The sequence below is a fragment of the Rhinichthys klamathensis genome, unplaced genomic scaffold (assembly GCF_029890125.1).
Source record: "Rhinichthys klamathensis goyatoka isolate OS25496 unplaced genomic scaffold, OSU_Roscu_1.1 h1tg000157l_1, whole genome shotgun sequence".
NCBI lineage: Eukaryota > Metazoa > Chordata > Actinopteri > Cypriniformes > Leuciscidae > Rhinichthys > Rhinichthys klamathensis.
Window position 1 is genome coordinate 3,570,704 of NW_026606692.1, and position 24,089 is coordinate 3,594,792.

General features: G+C 37.1%; 1 protein-coding gene and 1 long non-coding RNA gene across 2 annotated transcripts in view; both read right to left on the bottom strand.

Annotated features, from left to right (window-relative positions):
- Positions 1-24,089, bottom strand: part of pard3ba (par-3 family cell polarity regulator beta a) — a 167,588-nt gene that overhangs the window by 80,843 nt on the left and 62,656 nt on the right. Inside the window, exons 6-12 of the mRNA XM_056258696.1 lie at positions 23,622-23,708; positions 21,575-21,700; positions 19,971-20,407; positions 15,002-15,141; positions 14,550-14,675; positions 8,552-8,737; positions 4,886-5,059 (exon numbers count right to left, since the gene is read on the bottom strand). Of these exons, the coding sequence (XP_056114671.1) occupies positions 4,886-5,059; positions 8,552-8,737; positions 14,550-14,675; positions 15,002-15,141; positions 19,971-20,407; positions 21,575-21,700; positions 23,622-23,708 (1,276 nt within the window). The remainder of the gene's footprint in view (positions 1-4,885; positions 5,060-8,551; positions 8,738-14,549; positions 14,676-15,001; positions 15,142-19,970; positions 20,408-21,574; positions 21,701-23,621; positions 23,709-24,089) is intronic.
- LOC130091022 (uncharacterized) lies at positions 7,343-7,768 on the bottom strand. The gene is made up of 2 exons (XR_008807761.1): positions 7,607-7,768; positions 7,343-7,496 (listed from the first exon to the last, which is right to left on the bottom strand). It is a non-coding gene; the product is annotated as an uncharacterized LOC130091022 (long non-coding RNA).

Below are 24,089 nucleotides of genomic sequence, written 5' to 3' on the forward strand. Positions count from 1 at the left end.
GGAAGGAGAAGAACGAGGAAGGAGGAACAAAGACGGAGGTTTCACATGAAATCATTGTACTCTAAAGTACTCTACTGTGCAAGTTTGCTTCTTTTTTAAAGAAATTAATACTTTTATTCAACAAGGATGTATTAAATGGATCAAAAGTGACAGTAAAGATTTTAAAGAGTTCATGAAATGCTGTTCTTTTGAACTTTCTATTCATTAAAGAATCCTGAAAATAAGGTATCACGATTTCCTCACAAATATTGTGCTGTTTTTAACATTGATAATGATTAGAATTGTTTCTTGAGCAGCAAATCATCATATTAGAATGATTTCTGAAGGATCACGTGACACTGAAGACTGGAGTAATTCAGCTTTGAATCACATGAATAAATTACATTTTAAAATATATGCAAATAGGATAGTTCCTTTAAATTGCAATAATATTTCACAAAATTACTGTTTTTACTGTATTTTTGATCCAATACACGCAGCCTTGGTGAGTATAAGAGACTTCTTCGAAAAACATTAAACAATCTTACTGACCCCAAACTTTTGTACAGTAGCAATAATTACAAAAATTTATTACAAAAAAGTGCTGTGCTGGTTCCATGGTACAGTGATGGAATACTTTGAATATACCATGGTATGAAAATTCACTTTTTTGTCTAGTATTAATCTAGTATTACCAAAGTCCAAAAATCCATGATGATATGATTTTATTTTTATTTTGATTGCAGTATTTTTTCTTGAATTGAGGAACCATCTCATTAAGTTTAGTCCATAAACACTTTTGATTCTCTAACCTCCCACTCGTTCTCTTATCACTCAACTCTGTCTGGGTGATTAATGGCATATTGATCGCTCCGTCTGCATGTGATTAATGAAGAATGCATCTCAGCGACACATCACCTTCTATTGAGCGTCATTACCGCCCGCACCGATCACCATCTTTCTACCACTAGATTGGGTTGAGGATAAGCTAATGTTCCCCAATAATACTCCAGTCTTCACCCACCCAAAGTCAGTCAATTACTATTTGTCTTCATTTTCATTGGACGTTGATGAGAAGCTGTCGGTATAGATGAACCATCCCAGTTTAACCTTGGATACAAAGACTTTAAATTCGAATCAAGTCACATTTGAACATTTCTAAGCATTTAGAAACTTTACCATGTGACCTCAGAAGATCAAAAGAAAAATTTCCTGCAGTTTTTTATAATCTCTTGGGTGAAAAATGATGTTTTAGTGAGCTGCCGACTCATGGAAATTGATCCACCGCCCCAACAAAATGCGCGTTAAGACTAGTTCCCATAAAAGAAAGGAAAAAACATACACTAAATATGAGCCTATTTCTGAAAAAATATGCTTATATAACAAAGACACCTATTTCCTGAAGTGATAAACATTTTTCCATAGATACAACACTGGAGTTTGGAAACTCCAGTTGTCTCCATTATTATGTACATTTTTATTTGTATTTTTTTAGCTGACTTGTCTGATTTCATCATGTGAAACCGAATCCATTATCAAGGATATCGTCATGCAGGTTCTTTAATACAGAGAGTGACTCCTTAAACTTACCACCACATTAACAAAAGGGGGACCCCAGTGAACATGGCGGACCCCCTGAAACACATGTAAAACTGACAATATTACAAGAGAGAAAAACTTATGTGCGAGTGTCAAACAAAACCTATATATACACTGAAGACCTAAAGACACTGAAGGTTTCAAACAGGTGTTTAGTGGAAATGCATGGGTTAACATTGCATATTTTTAGTGCATTAACTGCGTACAAGAGAATATGGACTCAATTGAAATGCATTGATCTGATGCAATGTTATGCTTCTCAGATTCTTGCTTTCTAAAGCTTTCTCATTCTTAAATATAATGTTCACCTGTTGAGTCACGTAATGTCCACTTTAATATTTCATTTTTTGTGATTTTCAGAATATTTTGATCAGATAGACGCAGGGGTCTCAAACTCAACTTAACTGGGGGCCGCTTGAGGTAGAGTCTGGGTCAGGCTGGGCCACATCAAGTATTCCACAAAAAATAGTATTCAAGTATTCCAAAAAAGGAGCACAACTGATCCAATCTTCTCAATATTTATTATTAACGTTTCTTCTGAACTGTTCCTCTGAATTTGAACATTCCTTTCTGTACATGATTGGTTCTTCATGAGCTGTCCTTCTGACAGTTGAAGTTCATTTTACAAACTTTCTTTGTCTATAACACATATTTGTGATATTTATATTTGCTTATGTCCTTTTTATTTTCTCTATACAACACATTAATGATATTGAATGTTTTTTTTGGAAGGCACATTTCCTTTTATTATACTTAGAAAAACAATTATTGCTTTTGAAATACAAATATTTGCAGTCATGTCTGCCCGTCTTATTGAATTGTTTCTACACATGTATAGTGTCTCAAATTACTGACTGCACAAATCAGAGCAAACCTTCTTATCAACCTGTTGGACACATATTACAAGCTCAAAGTGATTATTCTCACATTGTTTTAGGGTCACTCTCCAACACGTCGCTCGCGAGCTACCAGTAGCTCGTGGCCTGATTGGTGGTAGCTCGCCAAGGGGCCGTTCACATATCGCGCTCACATATTTTGCGCGCTCAAGTTCGTTATTTCAAATGTAGGCGCGCGGTAAGCGCGCTCATAATTGAAGCGACGCGCTCATTTTTTCCAGGCGCAGTATGTTTGTACTTCGCGGTTGTCTATGACAACTATTGACAACAAACCCACCGTAAGCTGTCACGAGACTATCTATGGTAGCCCATAAGGGATAAAAAAAAAAAAAACTCGGCACACGCAATGACGGGCCGCACTAACATTAAAATTTAATGTCAAGTAGGGGGCCACAAAATATCACCCCGCGGGCCGCGAGTTTGAGACCACTGAGATAGAGCATATACACTACCGTTCAAGTGTTTGGGGTAATTTTATTTATTTATTTATGTTTCTCAGAGAAGTCCAATGCTCACCAATAATGCATTTATTTAATTATAAATACAGTAAAAAAAAATATATTTATTTAATATATAATTAGTTTCTCTAGTATATTTCAAAATGTTATTAATTCCTGTGATGCAAAGCTGAATTTCCAGCATTGTCATTCAGAATCCTTCAGAAATCATTCTAATATGCTGATTTGCTGTTCAAGAAACATTTCTTATTATTATCAATGTTGAAAACAGTTGTGCTGCTTAATATTTTTGTAAAAAAAAAAAAAAAAAAAAAAACGATAAATTTAAGGATTATTTGATGAATAGAAAGTTCAAAAGAACTGCATTTATTTTATAGATGTTCTTTACTGTCACTGTCAATTTAATGCATCTTTGCTGAATAAAAATATAAATTTCTTTTTTTTTTAAAGGTAAAAAAAAATATTATGGACCCCAAACTTTTAAATGGTAGTGTACACACTGCATCCAGCAACTTTTAAAGTTTAAGAACTGGATAAATCTCTCAAAAGCTGAAAGAAAGAAAAGTATGACAACACATGCTCTTTAGAGAATAAACAGAGAAGATCCAGGAAGAAAAGCCCAGAGGGTTAAAAGGAAACAGAGTGCATGCTAAGATTTGAGATTATTTTATTCAATAAGAAAACTTCAGCGATACAGAAAAGAAGTAAAAGAAAAGCAGACATTGACAAGTATATGTTCCATTAATAAATAAGTGAAAATAGTAAATGAATATACTGTACAAGCATGTGCACGAAGTTACTATAAAAGCAGGAAGCATGAGAGAAGAACGTGCTTTCTCATGAAGTCAAGGAAAAACAAGGAAAAGAACAATCTTCAATGTGTAAAAAAAAAAAAAAAAAATGGATCTATACTGATTTAATTTCAAGGACCTCCATCCCAAATGTCCACAATGATACTGCAATGCCTCACATGGTAACTCATATAACAGACCCCAATTGTGTTAGGCTTTTTTAACTGGGACAAAAGAGCTTTAAGTATTTAACAATTTTATTGGCACACAGCTTTTTAATCAGAAGCCTTTTTTCTGTTGTCCTTGTAGGATAACAACAGTACATAAGTCATTTAAATCTAATTAAATTTAAAACCATTTTTTCCCCTTTCAGCCACAGCATGTGTGTGTTTCCTTGTGCACAATAGCTAAGGTCCTGTTTGCACCTGGAATTAAGATGCGTTTTGGTCGATCGGATCACAAGTGGACGGCGCTAAATACAGATGTAAATGTGACCACTTTCAACCACGCATTCGACCGGATTGCTTTCGAAGCGTAAACACTCATGTGGTCAAATGTGTTCGAACAGCCACAAAAGACTGTCTTCTCTCGCCTACTGACCTAATGCGTAAACATTATGGGAAGCGCGCTATCCAGACGGGATTTAAACTTTGTCGGCATTAAGATCCACGTTAGGTTGGATGAAGTAAAATGTACCAAGCACAATGTTCTCTCACCATTCCTGATTTCTAACACACCTACAGCGCAGAAAACAAAATCTGGTGCTCTCCGTGTGTTTTCCGTCATCCACTTTTGTGTTCATATGTAAATTGCGAGAGCTTATTTTGTCCATTAGATTGAACGATCTGAAAAACCCATACATTTACCCGCCCATAGACCCTCCCCTTAAAGAAATTAGGACAGAAGTGGTTGAAAGTAGACAAAAGAGACGGATTAAAACAACAGGTATAAACAGGTCTGCCTCGTCTACTCGTGATCAGATCGACCGAAACGCATCTTAATACCAGCTGTAAACAGGGCCTACCATTCAGAGGTCACCTGATAGCCTGTGATGCCGATAGTGGCGATACCGGTGGGCTGTGGCCTGTGACCTGGGTTCAGAGGCCCTGCGGGTAAGCGGTCTGTAGTGGTACACATGGTACGGTACAGGTACTGGGCATACCTGTGCAGGCGAGCGCTCCAGAGCACGCAGGACCACCAGCTGGATGGTTCCTCTGAGGTTCCCTTCAGTCGACATGGAGTACCGAAGGGTTTCCATGGCATCATGGTTGGAGCGTCCGACCAGGGATTCACTGTTAACAGCCACCAGCTGGTCATTGACACGCAAGCGGCCATCCTGCAAACAAGGCAAGACAAACACCAATGTCACTCAACACGTAGAGCTACTCAGAAGTAGGTAGATATATACATTAATAAACCTACAGATTCAGTGCCAAAAAAAACTAAAAAACTTAACTACATACCATAGTACTAGTTATAGATGTATTGAAAAGCTCTTAAAATTGTTACTATAATAAGACATGTAATTTACCTATAAATTCAATGGCATATTTCAAATGAAATATAAAAAATAAAATTACAAAATGAAACAAAACCTAAATAAAAATAAAAACAATTATAAATCATCATGGCAGTGCTTACATTTTTGATGCAAGATATATAATTTACCACTAAATTCAGTGCAGAATTTAAAATTAAATATAACAAATTGAATAAAAAAAACAATTCGTTTCATAGTACTAGATACAGAAAGATTAATACGATTAAAACTTCTTAAATGTTTTACTATAATATTATATCTATATGATATCAAATGTATTTATAGATCAAGAGCAGTATAATCAAGCACAAAAAAACTAAAAGAAATTTAATACAAAATCATACACATCTCATTCAAGATGACAGCATTAAATATACTTTTAACCCGGTTTGTGAACTAACTGTTCTTTTGAATCTGTACTTTTCAATGAACCGCCACTACTCTTTAGGACAGAAAAGTTTGAAAACGGCACATTTTAACATGTAGTCAAGTTAGTAGCAGTGCTACTTTTAGCAAGCTACTCCCAGCACTAAAGCCCTATAGTGTGATTTAAACATTTATGCAGTGTCTAGCCCCACTGTTAAATGTTTAATGCATCCCAGTATGAATTCAGATACAATTACAGTCAGATGCATATCATTAGTGTGAAAGGACCAGGCCGGAGTGAATTGGATTACGGTTCACAGCTGTGGTTTCCTAAATAAAACTCAGCTGAGGAGGAACAAAAGAGATTAGCAGCTAAAAGCCACTGGAGCCGCTAAAGACTCCTGAGAGTCTGTGTCACGGCGGATGATCCTGACCCTTGAGCGGGGTCACTGACCGCAGACCACTGATACCGACCTGGGAGGGCGTCACAGGCAGGACGGACACAAACACTTGTGCCCATCTATTGAGGAAATATACTCATGCGTACACAAGCAGACCGTCTGGAAGATCACAACCCAAGATGGCTTTTTAAAGTCCTCGTGGAGGACGCCACCTCGTGAAGAGCTCCAAAGATAGCCTACGACATGTTTTTCTTTATTACTAAGCAGAATAATTGCATTCCAATCATTTATTCTAGAAATTATGGAGCTTCTAAATTCATGCCCATTTTATCTCAATCTTGGAGTGCTTGAGGACGAAGCAACAGAAAGCGAGTGATAAGGGTGAACGGCCGAAGTCAAATGAAGAGCTCAGCCTTTGAAAATGTCTATGTCTTTGAGCGTCTCTCTGATGGAGGCCTGTGATGCAGCTCGCTCTCCACTGGAGTGCTGATAGGGGCCAGAGACGCAGCTCCACCTCTGAGCCCACTCTTGATCACAGTGCTGATAGGGGCCAGTAGATGTGGCCTTATCCACACACACACACACACACACCTGCTGCCTGACTGGACTGATTGAGGACAGGAGACGAGTATTCATATCTCTCTGACGACACTTGCTAAGGTTCACCTATTACAACAGATACAGCATAACCCGAACCACCATGACAAACCTTAACAGGCTACAATGGCCACTATTCATCTGATGATTCATCTACTTTTGTTTTGTTTTGTTTTTTTAGTTTGAGGTGACTTTGGGTGAATCACAGTTAGCATCCGTTCCACCACATCCCAAAGATGCTCTATTGGGTTGAGATCTGGTGACTGTGGGGGCCATTTTAGTACAGTGAACTCATTGTCATGTTCAAGAAACCAATTTGAAATGATTCGAGCTTTGTGACATGGTGCATTATCTTGCTGGAAGTAGCCATCAGAGGAAGGGTACATGGTGGCCATTAAGGGATGGACATGGTCAGAAACAATGCTCAGGTAGGCCGTGGCATTTAAACGATGCCCAATTGGCACTAAGGGGCCTAAAGTGTGCCAAGAAAACATCCCCCACACCATTACACCACCACCACCAGCCTGCACAGTGGTAACAAGGCATGATGGATCCATGTTCTCATTCTGTTTACGCCAAATTCTGACTCTACCATCTGAATGTCTCAACAGAAATCGAGACTCATCAGACCAGGCAACATTTTTCCAGTCTTCAACTGTCCAATTTTGGTGAGCTCTTGCAAATTGTAGCCTCTTTTTCTTATTTGTAGTGGAGATAAGTGGTACCCGGTGGGGTCTTCTGCTGTTGTAGCCCATCCGCCTCAAGGTTGTGTGTGTTGTGGCTTCACAAATGCTTTGCTGCATTCCTCGGTTGTAACGAGTGGTTATTTCAGTCAAAGTTTTTCCCTTTTCACACCATTCTTTGTAAACCTTAGAAATGGTTGTGTGTGAAAATCCCAGTAACTGAGCAGATTGTGAAATACTCAGACCGGCCCGTCTGGCGCCAACAACCATGCCACGCTCAAAATTGCTTAAATCACCTTTCTTTCCCATTCTGACATTCAGTTTGGAGTTCAGGAGATTGTCTTGACCAGGACCACACCCCTAAATGCATTGAAGCAACTGCCATGTGATTGGTTGATTAGATAATTGCATTAATGAGAAATTGAACAGGTGTTCCTAATAATCCTTTAGGTGAGTGTATATTATTGCTTCCCAAAACATAGTGCTAATTACAAATTAATACAATATTTGAAACAATTAACTTGGGAGACAATGCCTTATGAATGTACATTTTAGGGTGTCAAATAATTTTTTGTGAATTTATCATTCATATTATCTAAACCAAGTGTTTACTTTGAATTTAAATAGGCTTAAAGTAGTTAATGCAATAGTTAACATTAAAAAATAACCTTCTTTTTTTTCTCACCAGTGTTGTTATTGTTAAATAAAACTATTAAATCTCCTTTTTAATTGAAATAAATCTAAAATAATTAGATAAAATATTAGATTTAAAAAAAGAACTTTTAAAATTTGCTTTGAAAGCTAACTGAAACAAGTTTAAGTACTAAATTACTACTACTACAGAAAGCTAAATAGAAATATTTAAAAACATAACTAAAACACGCTGAAATTAAATGAAAATATACAAGCTAATTTTACATATTTAAAAATACTATAGTGTAAAAATAACACTAAAATATCAGATTTTTAATGCATTTATTAATCTAATTATAATATGTACAAATACTTAACATTTTAACATTTCAAGTTAAATGAATTATGTATTATTTCTTGTATACTATGTATAGTATTTCTTAAAGTATGTATGTATTTAATCACTTTCTTAATTTTAAATGATTTTTATTAGAACTGTAAATCAGCACTGTGTGTTGTTCTGTTGCGACATGCACAGGTTTTGAGTGACTTTCATCACTGAAGCTCTCAAATGAATGGACGTGAGCGTTGACGCTGGCCGCTTTTACCTTGTTTGCGGCGCCACCGTGGATGATGGACTTGATGAAGATGCCCAGGTCTTCTCCGGTCTCTCGGGACTTGTTACCCTTCAGACTGACCCCCAGACCAGCTGAGCCGGAGTCGTTCAAAGGAACTTCAAACATCAGCTGCTCTCGCCCGTCCTCCACCAGCAGTGGACCTGACGGCTCTCCTTTCTGCAAATAACACACTTCGGTCAGCATCTCAGTTGACTTTTAAAACTGTATAAATCTGAGCATTTACCCCAGTGCAACATCCTGCCGCATTGACTACAACTGTAAGTGGATTATTACTGGACATGCAATTTTTTGCATGCGTTTACAAACTACGTGTCGAGTCAAAATGATTGTCAGTGGTAATCGACATGTCACAGATGCTGTCGATAGAGTTGAACTCATATTGAACCTGGAACACTCCAATAAGATAATGGACGTAGTGAGATGAGCACACTAGTGTTTAAAATGTCGGAAAATATATATATATATATATATATTCCGACATCCATAATGAAAATTATAATATTCTGATTAGCTGCTCATGAAAAAAATATTATTATTATTTTTAAGAACAGTTGCTTCATATTTTAAAATATACATTTATTTGATGAATAGAAAGGTCTAAATAACAGCATTTATTTGAAATAGAAATATTTTGTAACATTTTAAATGCCTTAACGGTCACTTTTGATCAATTCAATCCATTATTTAATCCATTCTTATTTTAGTGATGGATCTCAGTTAAAATAAAGGCAGATTGTACACATGACCAAATGGATGGAATAATAATGGATGAATATATAAAGTATGGTTTGGACAGAATGAATGTCTAATGGTGAGGCAGGAAAACACATTGGGGGTCATTTGACTTGAACGTGAAAGGGTTAGAGCATAAAAACGTGCCAGATCAAAAGGGAACATAATAAGCTTTTGTCAGTGATTCATTCAGGAGGGCGGGGGTTGGAGAACGACACCATTTAAGACTAATAACTCATTATTGAACACACTTACACACTCACAACTACCCACACATTTCACTTCTCTGTTTGCTTTCTTTTGCTGCAAAACATCACAAAATCAAAGAGATCAGGGATGTCAGTACCATGGCCTTTGACCTTTTCTCCACATCGTTTCCTCCTCCTCTCACAATCTCCTCTCCACAATCGTATCAATAAAACCTAGCAAAAAGGCCTGGAGTAAAGTGCATCAGCTAAACGCGACTGACATCCTTCTGGAAACCACATTAAACATTAGCCTGTTGCTAAGCTACTGTGGAAATGGGCCAGGGGAAAAAAAGCAACAAAAACGACTTTGTAAGAGCACGAAGTTGGGCAAAAAGCATTAACTAAGAGCTAATGATGAAAAATAGGAGGGCCAATGGGGCAAAGCTTCAAGTAGTCCTTTTAGTGTGTCCTCTTACTGATGATAATGTGTCGTACATGGCCTGAGGCGGACGACAAATCTGAGTTTTAGCACACAATAAAAGGCCTGTTTGTAAGTGAGGTCAAACTTTGGTCCCAGCGAGAATATCAGATTGTCTGATGTCTCCTCACACGAGGAACGAGGGAGATGCCGCTTCGGTGGTCCTATCAACACTCGAGGCCCAGACTTCACATGAAGTCCTCCTGAGGGCGAATACACACTCATATGCTCTCATACACACCATGTGATTAACTATTTTAACTCAAGTACATGAGTAAAAGCTGGGGGAAAAGGTCAGTGACACTTAAAAGACGGATTCACGTTGGGAATAAGTGGAGCGACGTGTAAACAGCATTGCAGCATACACATAAAATAGACCTATGGGTAAAGCAAATACAATAACATATTTGGACAACTGTATTTTAATTTTTTTTAAAAACGTTAGTATTAAAGTAATTCATACGAACTGACATTGTAAGTTTGATGAATATAAGTAATATTAACACTAATGACTAATATCAATAGGTTATATTGTACTAATATTAATTATTATTTGTATTAATTCATATCAAAAATCACTGATAATACATTTTATTAGTATTAATACTTAATTGATAAGTATTAACACATTAGTATTAACTGATAATATTAATATGTATTATTAATATCAACACTAACGATTCATATTGACAGGATATTGCATATGATACAAACAGGAATTAATTTCAGTATTAAAAAATAATATTGATATTAATTGGCAACATTAATAAATGTTATTAATATCAATACTATTAAATAAGTATTAACAATTAATTAATATTAATAGTAACTGATATAATAATAATAATACATTTACACAACAAACAATAATATATGAAATTATATATTATTTTAATAGGATATTAGTATTAATAGTTGTTAATTTGAACAAATCATTAATATTAATACATGTTATTAATACTGATATTAATAGTAATAAATATAGTAATTAATAAAAAAAGTCGGGTCAGTGCGCTTCAAGAGGTTAATATTAATAATATTTAAGGAGAAACATCAGAGATGTTCAGAAAAACATCAGAAAAACATCAAAATTTATACTTAACGATAAAACATAACCAAGATATCCTGAGCCACAACATTTGACAAAATAGATTTGATTTGAGTCTTTGTGTCATTTACACAAAAATAATCCACGGGAAATGTGTTTTGATGCCCCTGGCTAGAAGTCAATGCACCTTAACCCAGATATTGAACTAAATTAGAATTGATGTCAGAACGCCATCTGCTATTACATGGAAGCATCTACACTTTTTATCTTACTCGCAGCTTTAAAAAGCGTCCATTGGTTTTTGGAAAGAAATGGCCGTGACCCAAATAACAAATATAATTAAATAGGCCATGACAAAGCAGAACACATCCTGTGTGTGGGAAGAGGAATTATTACAAAGACCATCTCAAGGACTTCAACATGCTCCACCAGCCCTGTGCCCGACCTCTCTTCCTCTGAGTACAACTGTGTGCAATGTGCTGTCTGACCCCTCCATCCTCACAGAAACCCTGTCTGAATCAAAGGGTCTACAGCAACACCCACAGCTTAAACTCTACAGACCCTTCAAACACCTATACAGTTGACATTGCGGTTGTAAATTGGTTAAAAAAATTAATATTCAGCTTTTACAAGAAATATCTTGTCGGAAAAACATGGAATATTGGTGGTATTAGATGCAACAAACCATGGTTCAAATAATACAACTTCTATCAAGACTTGATTTTAGATCATTTTATCTTGAATACAAGTGTAATTTGTCTAGTGGAATGCCATAAAAACATCACTAAATAAAGTCATTTTATCATTCTTTTAAATGAATATTTCCAGTGCATGCCCATGTCTTGTGGGCACAAACATATTTTACATTACAATTTAATTTGATGTTTGGCTGATGTATTGCTACTGGCTATCAGGTGAAATTAATTTGCTGCTGAAGACATTAATTCCACCCACTGCATTAATTTAATCTCACAGCACGTGACAAACTGATGGCAATATCAGTCAGCTGAACTTTAATGCAATGCTCAAATTTAGGCCACGTTCACACTGTCAGTTTTTGGGATTGACAATCGCATTAACTTACAGGTGTGAGTCTCGAAATGTCCCGTTCGCACAGCAATCGAATACAGTCTGAAGGAACGTACAACGGGAGTGAAGCCTGTATTCTCTAACCAGGGACCAAGTTGGGTAATTATATTGTGTATAATTTACGGGTATCATCAGGGAGCCGCTTTAAGTATCAATATGCTTTGAAATGGCTGAAATCGCACGTAATCCATGTATAGGGAGCGGCAGTACTGGCCTCGAATTTTACAAGATATTTGTTAATGACGATCAGGATCTGTTGCGCATCAAATCCTATGACATCGTCCAGTCAGTCATCTCTCCTTAGTATCTTCATGTGATAAATGAAATCTGATGTACTGTAATGTAACCGACCACCACAGCAAGCCTAACCATGTCCCTTTAGCGGCTCCATGCGTTACTCATTTTCCGTGCCTTTCCGAATTCGAATTTAGGCTTCAGGCACATCCTTGATGTGCATACACTAACAAAACATTACTAAAAATTACCAAATTTTTGGGCTTGCACTATGGTATTCTTTCAAGTACCTTGGCCGATCAACAATCTAGATTCTACACCAGCTTGGACCGGCTAAAAACCATCTTGTTACAGTTATAAATCAGGTAAGCTAGGCACCATTAGATGATTTTAGCTGGATTTTCCAGCAGGGCCGGACGTTTCGGCGACACACTCCTGCATCCAGGATATCCAGTCACCAACACATCAGCACCGTGACTAGATCCCAAAAGGTTTATTCATAAAAACAAGGCTTTAACTCTGTCAACGGTCTCTAAATACGGGTCACGCCGACTGCTCCATCTCTAAACAGACACATCTAGCTGCTAACAGGATGGACATTTATGGTGTCGCCCATTTCCTGTCTAAAGATCTGCTGGATTCTAGCAGACTGTAATAAAAGATGCTTTATTTTTGCTAATGGCTGACCATTAGCCAAATCTACCTTTTTAATTCAAATTAAGATGGTATATTTTGTGCCTGCAGTGGGTGGTTAAAGAAACCGACGAATACTGTATGACGGTGGGTGTTTGTGGAGGGTATTTCAGGTTTGGATGCATTCATTGGTTGGAATGAAATATAAATACACACACAGACACACACACTCATATCCTCTAAAAAGGCAGATGGTGAAATCTACTCAACACTGTCATTATATCTTTTTATACTCTTCCATTCTCTGAGAAAAATATTTCTCCCGAGTGTGTCATTTTTCCTTTTGCCTGCCGTCGCATTTCTGCCATAATTTACCCTGGCTAAGCAGTGGCACAGCTAACCCACTTTGAATTTGAATAGGGTGGAAAAATGGAGAAGGTTTTTCTCTGTGAATAGATACTGCAGAGCAGCGCTTTATGATGCATTTCTGTCCCTAACAAGAATTAATGGTCCAATAATAGTCAGTGTCAATGACATACAGCTGCTCTTCTTGAATAGATCTGGGACAGCAAAAATTTAACAAAGTACAAAGCTAAATCCATAAATAAAACCATAATTTAACCGTGAATTACTTTTTAATTTTCGCAGTAAAAAAAACTAATTCTGAAGTAAAAAAAAAAAAACAATAATAATAATAATCTCAGACATTCAATTGAGGAAGTAATGCATGAGAGAAATTATTTACAGTCAGAACGATTATGAATTGCTTGGCAGCCCACATATATCACAAGTGACCCGTCTAAACCAGAAGCCTTTGATAAGCAGACACTAGAGTGTAAATGAACTGAGGATAGACAGAGACACAATGAAGGGATGTGGTCTTTCTTCCTGCGATGAGGGATCTAGTGCCGCCACAAGTGCGCTTTTACTCGTTGTTTGGATTCTAACGGGGGTCTGGTGTTTAGAAGGAAAATAAAGATGCTTTGAAAGGGGTCAGCGATCAACACGCCCCGCGTGTTACATCTGGGAGCAGAGATGGACCAGCATCAGCCCAAGGCTTCCTGTTAAACTGCTGTGTCATGTGTACAACTTCCTGTCACAACCTGATTCGACACATTCAAAATAAAGGAGGGGACTGCTAGGGTTATCAGAAATGTATTAAGCACGTTGTTGGTTATATCCATAGTCTTAAAACTATACTGTATATATATATATAAGTTTATTGCAAAATATGCATGCAAATAATTATACAAATATTTTGTATTTTGACAGCATAGCGACGTCATTTGTGGCGCTCCATAAGAGTGAGCTTTTCCCTGCAAGTTCATTTAGCCAGTTTGCTTGCTGCAACTCTGCATTTGCATCATAAATTCAGCTATTAAACACTATTTAAACAATTATTTTACGGATGGCTTCAATAAAAGCATATACCATCGATTAACAACCTTGGAACTCACAGTAGGTCTGTCTAAAAGTTTATAAATCATTGGTAAAAATCAATTTCCTTATGAAAAAAAAAAAAATGATTGGAGTTTTTACTACTCGACTGTTGCACTACAGCCTTACCAGTTCTCTGGGCAAAAACTCCTCTTGTCTTCCAACCATCATTGATACGGTCTCTCCCAGTTTAGTGCTCCGCAGCATAGCCACCAGTTCCTCTTGTGTGCGTCCTGTAATGTCCACTCCATTTACCTAGAGAAAGAGAGAAAGCAATTTCCAGTAACTGTCAAAACAGAGAGCAAAATGTCCATTTACACTTTGACGAGATGGAAAACATGTCAGTATTAATTGTGTCTCTTGGCCAGGTGCAATACAAGACAGACAATTGGCCTAATTACGTCAAAAATGCATTATGCATTCTGAAACAATATATTTAGATTGCATTTAAAACAATACCTTTTAAATGCATGACTGGCGGGGAAGGAACAGCCAAATTTAATGTTCTATAAATAAGCTCTGATTTTGCATTAGCCAGGTTGCGCTCTCATGATTGCATTGACGCAGAAAGCATGTAATACCTCCAGGATACGGTCTCCAGACTTGAGCCGCCCGTCTTTAACGGCAGCTCCGCGAGGCAGAATGCTCTTGACCATAATGGGTCCTGGACCATGAAGAGACGAGTCTCTGGTTACCACGGTGAAACCGAGGCCCTCCGTGCCTGGAGAGAGAAGAAGGCCAGAAACATTAAGCATTTATTTAATGACCCAGTGAACCAGACAAATGCTCTTCTTACCGGTTTCAGCAGTATGGAAAACAAAAGCTACACTAACTTCTGAACATATTTTACTCTGCTGTATGAAATAAAATAACGTTCTTCAAAGCTGCCAACAATCGAAAAAGTACATAATTGTTCCACTTATATCCCTTCCACACGGTTCTAAAGACTTGCTAACATCCTAAGGCTCTATTCACCGCAAGGAAGATCACTGAGAACATTTTGCAAACTTAAATGAAAGATGTGATGTTCTGGTCATTTACTGTACACACTATTAAATACTGTAACACAAACTTCAAAAGACACAAAACTGGACAAAGACAAAGAGATTGACTAGTTTATGCATGAAAGTCTAAGGATGTTGACAGATATGAAGGAGAATCTGGAATGCCAGTTGGAAATACATAATTCAAAAGCTCTTATATCTTATTGGTTGTTTTTAGTGTTTTTCGACTAGAAAAAAGAATGTATACCCTTGCAAACTTTTAACTTACAGACTAAAACTTAAACTGTTTATTGCAATGAATATTCCAAATTTTTAATAAAAGGTTTGTAGCTCTGAAAGTTCTTCATTTTTGTTAAAACGTTTTTTTTTTTCGATTGAAAGGCTTTTTGAAAAAAACTTCCAATGAAAATTCAACTGAAAAGGCCTGTCAGAATGAAACTTAGAATTTTCAAATGAAAAATTTCAATTTAAAGGCTCGTCGAACAAAACTGCCAATGAAAGCTCGATTTCGTCTCTGTTGGGCGGAATTTTTTTTCATAAATCATTACTATTAGTAACTCCACATCTGTCAGTGGGTTTTGCAAATATATAACCAATGAAAAGTATTAAAAAGAGCTTGTGACTAAATCTCAAAACTCCATTGGATCCTCAAACTGTCGGTCGAACCTCATAACTCCACCCGCCTCTATCATCAATGAAGTGCCGCATGCAGTTTGGACCGTCTCTGCTTGTTTGCAATGCAAGGGTAAATAAAGAACTGTTTGTTTGAATAAGTACAGCATTTTCTTTACTCGAATCTGTATATGTAAAGGTTAATATTTTATGTATTTGAGGAGCGGAGAAGAGTGTCTTAGTCTGGTATTTGTCATCGAGTCATAGCCAATATTGTCTTAAATAGTCCTTGCGTAGCACTTCGTCTTTAATAACATGAGATTTTGGCCAAATGACTGAATAAACTGAGAGCCCAACATAGCTGAAAATAAACTTTATAACCTGTAAGTTAATGATGCCGTTTACATTTGCACGTATGACACGCATGTCCAAAATTCTCTGAAATTCGCTAAAAAAAAAAAAAAAAACTCCATTTGATCTTGATTTTGGTCAAATGTTAATAATATAATAATGACACATGCTAGTGTCTGACCATATATAAAGCCACAATATCAACTTTTTCTTTTTTCATTGCCTGAAAAGTAGTGTTTTGGAGATACAAGGTTTCCGCCCAACAGTGAAGATTTAAAGGCTGGTCAGGATCAAAATTCTTGAATTCAAATTTTGACGATATGAATTTTTGAATTAAAGACTGACATGAAAGAGACCCCAGTGTATTTTATCTGATGTTATAGCACTAATTTTCAGTTTCTATAAATAATAAACTAATAAAAGCCAACATCATCGGAGTGTCACTAGTATCACTGAAGTCTGGTTAAGAAATGATTGACTACTGATATGGGTTCTAGAGAGCAAGGTGGTGGATAATAATGGCAAAAACTGTCTCAAGCTCATCCGATCCAAGATCAGGTCAAAAGGTCAACGGTACGCTGATGAAGGCTTTCAAGAACTCTGGATTGATAACCTGTGTTTAAGCTGTCGGTTTCTCTCCGTCTCCAACCCTGCTCGTTGATAAATGTTTCCTTACGGGGATTAGACAGCTCTGCACTTTAATTTCACACGTGAACACATCTACAGGAGACAGGAGATGCAGAGAGCAGGATACAGGATGAGGAGAGAGAGAGAGAGAGAGAGAGAGAGAGAGAGAGAGAGAGAGAGAGAGAGAGAGAGAGAGAGAGAGAGAGAGAGAGAGAGAGAGAGAGAGAGAGAGAGAGAGAGAGAGAGAGAGAGAGAGAGAGAGAGAGAGAGAGAGAGAGAGAGAGAGAGAAAAATGGTGTGAAAGAAGAACAATAGAAACAACGATAAAGGGTGTGGCCTGAAAAATGATTAGAGGAAGTGGAAGCACTGGAAGAGGGGAAGCAGAAAAAAGAAGATGGAAGAGTGAGTCTCACTAAAACATGCAGGGTCACATTTCAAAATCAATCACAAAAGCAGGCGAAAAAATATATTTTTGTATTTAATGCATAAATATTACTATTAGGTTGTTTTTTATATGTACAGCACATATTTATTTATTGCATAAGTATTAATATTTAGTTATTTTTATATTTACTGGATACATATTAAATATATTTTAATGTTCATTGCATAGCTTATTATTTAGTCATTGTTATACCTAATGCATGTATATTTTAATATATATTATATTCATATTTATTTATTTATTGCATTTATAATTATATTTAATTATTTTTATATTCATAACATAATTTTACCATTTAAAAATACTACAAAATACTAGTATAAACATGGTAATACAATGATTTATTTTTATTTATTTATTGATTTATTTGTAAAGGCATTACACTACCAAATAGTATCATGATATATAAATACACTTTATCTTTAAAAAAAATTTTAACAATCTTTTACACTATTATTTTATTGTACTGATATTGTATTGGTAATGAGAATTATATTTATTTGCAAATGAGCTTATTTGTCATTAAATGTTACAATGCATGTGTGAATAAAATAATGAATAAAAATCATTTCTATTTTTCTTTCCTTTGATTTTGGGGTGAAATATGACCTGGACATGTTACTGACAGGTTTCATGAGATTCACACAGAAACGCAATAAGAGATGAGAGGAAAAAATGAGGCTTAAAGAATCATGCTAAGATAGCGATTCCCTGGAGTCTCTCGTCTGAAGGGACACGTGAGATTACTGAAGCTGAGAATTGCTCCGTCTCTCTCTCAAACACACTCGAGGGAGAGATGTCATTGAGGATAGCGGCCAATCCAGCATACTAAAGATGGCAAATGATGAAATCTCAAGTCCCAGAAGAGCACCTGACATTAAAGTTTTAAACAATAGCACCTGTCAATCAGAGAAGCGATAAAGACAGAGAGGTGAGGAAAAAAGGGAGAAGAGCAAGTACAGATGTTGCTATGCAGCAGTTTTGACATGGGTTAAATCCAAGCGGGAACCTTACGATCTCTCTCCTGAAACCAACACGGAAGAGACTTAAACTGCAATTCATCGACTGGCCACTAGAGACAGGCTGCAAAAGAGAGTCAATCCCATTTACCCCCATGTTAATTTGCCCAACTTTACAACAGAAAAAAATATGTTTACAGCCTGGTGCAAAAAGTGGTTTTGGTCTATATAGTTAATTTTGCCCTTCATGACAACTGTAAGGTGGGTGAATTTTTTTATAACTCATCCGTTCAAGTTTTATTAAGCCTTAAAGTTCTGCATAATTAAGGGCGTGGTCACTTGAGTGACAGGTGGATTTCCGCTGCTGTCACTAGCCGTTTGTCTGCTGTCTGTTAGCCGTCACGTCACCTCAGCTAATCCGCCTCTTTGACCATTTTTGTTTATCCGGGAGTGACGCACGGTGACTCGCTTCCAAGATGACTGGAACTACGTCCAAGATCACTGACACTACGTCCATATTCGTTTTTACAGTCTATAGTTAAATCACAGGGCTCGTGACGGCACCTTCTGGTTAACTGGGCGGAGTCTGACTATTCATTAAGCTTAAAATGAACATGAAATGGCATTTACAAGCCATTTTACTTCCACAATGTAGCATATTTTTGAGTAAAACAATGATATAGAAAGAATGACTGTAATCATTCATTGACCTGGGAATTAAAGAAGAACTCCGGCGCAAAATGAACCTTTGGTCTAATAAAACATTGGTACCTAGTCAACCGTTCTCTGAGATTTGTTTTCATGATAATCGAATGTAAAGAGTTTTATCTCTAAAAACTGTTTAGCGTATAACGCTAGTAATGGGGGCATTTAGTAAGTAAAAAGAAATCGCTAGTTTATACCACTAACAAGGCTCAAAATAGCCCCACACGAACACAGTAACATAATGAGAGTCTCTACATGCAAAACGAAGCATTGAGAACTTTGTAAGTGTACAGACCGTTTAATAAGAAGATAAAGATAAAGACAGTCCACTTCGTGTATACAGACAGGAGCCATCTTTGGAAAACAGACTCGACTAATCAAACCACGAACGCCATTCATACAGTTCAGAAGTTCACTGAACTTCATACAGTTCAGCTCACTTAGCACGTCGTTCGTGGTTTGATTAGTCGAGTCTGTTTTCCAAAGATGGCTCCTGTCTGTATACACGAAGTGGACTGTCTTTATCTTTATCTTCTTATTAAGCGGTCTGTACACTTACAAAGTTCTCAATGCTTCATTTTGCATGTAGAGACTCTCATTATGTTACTGTGTTAGTGTGGGGCTATTTTGAGCCTTGTTAACTAGTATTAACTAGCGATTTCTTTTTACTTATTAAATGCCCCCATTACTAGCGTTATACGCTAAACAGTTTTTAGAGATAAAAACTCTTTACATTCGATTATCATGAAAACAAATCTCAGAGAACGGTTGACTAGGTACCAATGTTTTATTAGACCAAAGGTTCATTTTTCACCGGAGTTCTCCTTTAATTTCACTTCCAGCTTACCTTTCTTCAAATCGATCTTCATTTTCTTCCCAGGCTTTTTGCTGGTCATGTTAACCAGCGCGGCGAGGGCTGGGATCATTTTTGGGGTAGGGCTCTCGCTACGATCTTTGAGGATGGGTGATGCGCTGACGGGAGGAGAAGGCGTATCTCTGTGATGATTTGATTCAACAGGGGAGTGTCTTGCAGGGCGAAGCTCCTCCTCCTTTAGGGGCGGGGTCTGAGAGACAGGGGGCTCTGGGGACGGAGTCGCTGTATTACTCGGACGGAGATTTTGGACCAAGAAAGGACTCTTGACTTTAGGGACCACAGTGGTTGGTTCGGTGCTGTTGAAAAGTTGACCGATGAGGCTCTTTTCGTAACGAAGCTTGTTGGCAACAGGAAGTACCCCCAAGCGTACGGCCGAGGAGGACATGGCTTGGCGAAACACCTCCTGAGACCTGAAACATCAAGAGCGACACCTTGTCTTATTGTTCTGTAATGCACATTTGTAGATAACATGAATATAAAAGACATCCCTTCGGTCTTTCAAAGATTCAGAAGAGCTCTAGACTCAACAGCCTCCTTAATTAGCACCATTCAAGGGCCTTTTCGCTCAAGAACTTTCAGTGGGAATCACTTCTCAATGTTTCCATCTCCCTGGAATTTACCCTGTCACTATAGACTGGTGTGATTATGTGAAAATAGCAAGCAACAGATTAATTATTCCTTATTGTGACTTACATCCAAGTGAAACAGGTTATTGAAAGAGAAGAAAAAAAACTTAATGGATCAATATGGATCTGCACTTGCGCTTCTCATCAGATTTTCTGTCCAATTAAATACTGAACTAAGTTCTCTTTCGCATCTTATTTTAATGTCAAATACATGTACGGTTTACATAAACACAGTCATTTATATCTAAAAGACTTACTGAAGTGCCTTGAAACATGCAGCATTATTCAATGTGTTGATACTATGATCTTTCTTCAGAGGCATATCGTGGAGACATTTTAATCACTCTCAATTTAAAATCGTGATCATCGCACAATTCATGTGTGAGGACACAATTCATGTTGCATTAAATGTGTTGAGCAAACTTTTCGGAGTTCAGTTCAGGACAAAGTAAAGGAGAAGTAAAATTGACTTGCTTGACTGCAGTCTTTCTTCTTTTCTACTTCAAAACCTTTAACTCTCATACCCATTACTCAAACTCTTCCTCTAATAGTGGCACTTCGTTTAATCTGTCACCCTTTTGAAGACTGTCCAATACCGTTGATGCCACTTAATAGGGCAATTCCACACTCGCGGCAAGAGAAGACCATTTTCTTTTGTTGAGTTAAAGTTATAGCACTGAAACTCTGCTAGATCAGACAGACAGACAGATAGACAGATAGACAGATAGACAGATAGACAGACAGACAGACAGACAGACAGACAGACAGACAGACAGACAGATAGATAGAGATATGAGCGAGAAGGACAGAGAACAATTGCGTGAAAGTGAAAATAACACAAAAGATGGATAATGAAGAAGGGATGCAGTAGAGAGAAAGAGAGCTGGTGGATGATTAGTAATCCACATGACAACAATGAATGTGTGAAAGATGAAAGAGTCAGGCACTCACTGAGCGAAGGACTTGTCTATTAACTCGATGTCATTGATCTGCACAATGCACTCATCCTCTTGAAAGATCCTCTCTCGTTCAGAGCGGCTGTTCTCCTCGATGGATCGGATATGCAGACCCAGAGTCCTGATGACACATGCACAAACAGAAGGGCATAATTTGAGACAAAAGATATTAGTTCTATTTAAGCATCTCAATTAGAACTGAAAATGACTCGTATGGAACCTCTGTACTTTCCTGAGTTACCCAAATGCTCTTATAAGTAGAGCATTCCATTACATCCAAAACAAAACAAAACACAAAAAAATAAACAAAAAAAATATAATACAATACAACAAAACAAAACAAAACAATACAATACAAACAAACAAATAAATAAATCAATAAATAAATCTGGAGACATTTATTAAGCATGGTGTTTCACCCACTTATCGGACACCGTCGTTGGGCCAATTGGGCGGGCCTTACAGTGGGAAAAGGGAAAAGAAAAGAAAAGAAAAGAAAAGAAAAGAAAAGAAAAGAAAAGAAAAGAAAAGAAAAGAAAAGAAAAGAAAAGAAAAGAAAAGAAAAGAAAAGAAAAGAAAAGAAAAGGAAAGAATTCAAAATAAAATAAAATAAAATAAAATAAAATAAAATAAAATAAAATATCTTCCTGGACATATGTCCGCTATTTACCACAGGGAAAAAATTGAGTAAAATGGAGTAAATATTTGGAGTGACACACCAGAAACAATGTTTTATTTTTATTTTTTTTACTGTTGTTTTATTATTTAATGAAAAATATCAATCATATTCCAGGAACTTTCTCTTAATTGTCTCTCAATATTAGCAATATTTCAAGAACAGACTTCTCTAGACAACCATTTCAATGATCAATTCTGTTACTACTGGGAAAATGAAGTAAATACAGGATTTCATTTGCTGTTACTTCCTTAAGGGTTTCCTTTGAGACTCACACAACCCAGAGAGTAGTTCACCAGGTCATCGGACAGGTTTGACCACCTACAGAGAGAGGGTCTATTTCCATCCGGAGCTCAACAGGGCGCACAGGCCCCAACAACAGGAAACATGTCACCGTCCACCCTGGGAGGACTTCCTGTCATGCAGCACGTGTGTGTCCTTGCCCTGAGCACTTAACTTTTGACCTGTTCATGCAGTCTGAAAGAGCTATTCACCTAGCTACTTCCTGAAAGTGTGTGAGTGTGGGATTATGGGTGAATATGAATGGGAAACTGCTGACTAACAATACTGAAATTAAGTAATGCACGCATGTCCTAGATAGTATTTGTAATACAATACACAATGAATTTTACATGACTTTGAAATACATTTAAGAATTTTGTATGCATTACATCTCACAATGTTTTTGATTCACTAAATAATTAAAATAAATGAAACCTATTATTAACCAAAATTTTACAAATAAAAAGCATTCATATGCCAGTCGACCACTAGGATACAACACATACACTAAACAATTTCTTCTAGTCAATAGTCGATTAAGTTAGGTCATTATTTGATTAAGAGTCCATGCTTGAGGATTGAACAGAAGAATTTCTACAACAGTGCACCTCATAGTGGTCCATTATCATGAAAGTGTGTAAAACACCATGAGTGTGTGTGTGTGTGTGTGTGTGTGTGTGTGTGTGTGTGTGTGTGTGTGTGTGTGTGTGTGTGTGTGTGTGTGTGTGTGTGTGTGTGTGTGTGTGTGTGTGTGTGTGTGTGTGTGTGTGTGTGTGTGTGTGTGTGTGTGTGTGTGTGGTCCTGGTAAACCCTACAATGTGGGGACAAAATGTCCCCACAAAGATGGCAATATCCGAAATCCTTGTCCTTGTGGGGAAAATGTTTGGTCCCCATGAGGAAAACAGCTTATAAATCATACCAATGATGTGTTTTGAAAATGTAAAAATGCAGAAAGTTTTCTGTGACGGGTAGTGTAAGGGGATAGAATATGCAGTTTGTACAGTATACAAATCATTTTATGTCTATGGAAAGTCCCCATAAAACCTTACAACACAACGTGTGTGTGTGTGTGTGTGTGTTTTACCTTCCACTCAGTGAGGAGCAGTATGATATGACTTTGATTCCCAGAGGCCCGAGGTCTCCAGAAATCTTCACCGTCCGTGTGAGACTGCTATAGTTAGAAAAAAAAAACACAATGGTGCCAGAGGTTAGTGGTTAAATGTTTCTTGCCAGAAAAAAGAAAACAACTTCAACAAACTGAAAAATATATTTTGGAAGGGGAAACTTTCAGTGGAATGCAATTACATTAGCAGAACAACAGTCACACGTCAAAATGACAAGCCCAAAAACCATTAGGGTAGGAGGAACTGTCTTGGATATCAATGGAGTGCTCCCCCCGTCACCTGCATCATTTCCTCAGGTCGAGAGCTCTTGAAAAGTGTGTCGCATTGTAGCATTCAATCAGACTCTGACTGTGCACTTACATTGTACACATTTAATACACTAGATTTTCACATATACTAGGAAGGAAGGAAGGAAGGAAGGAAGGAAG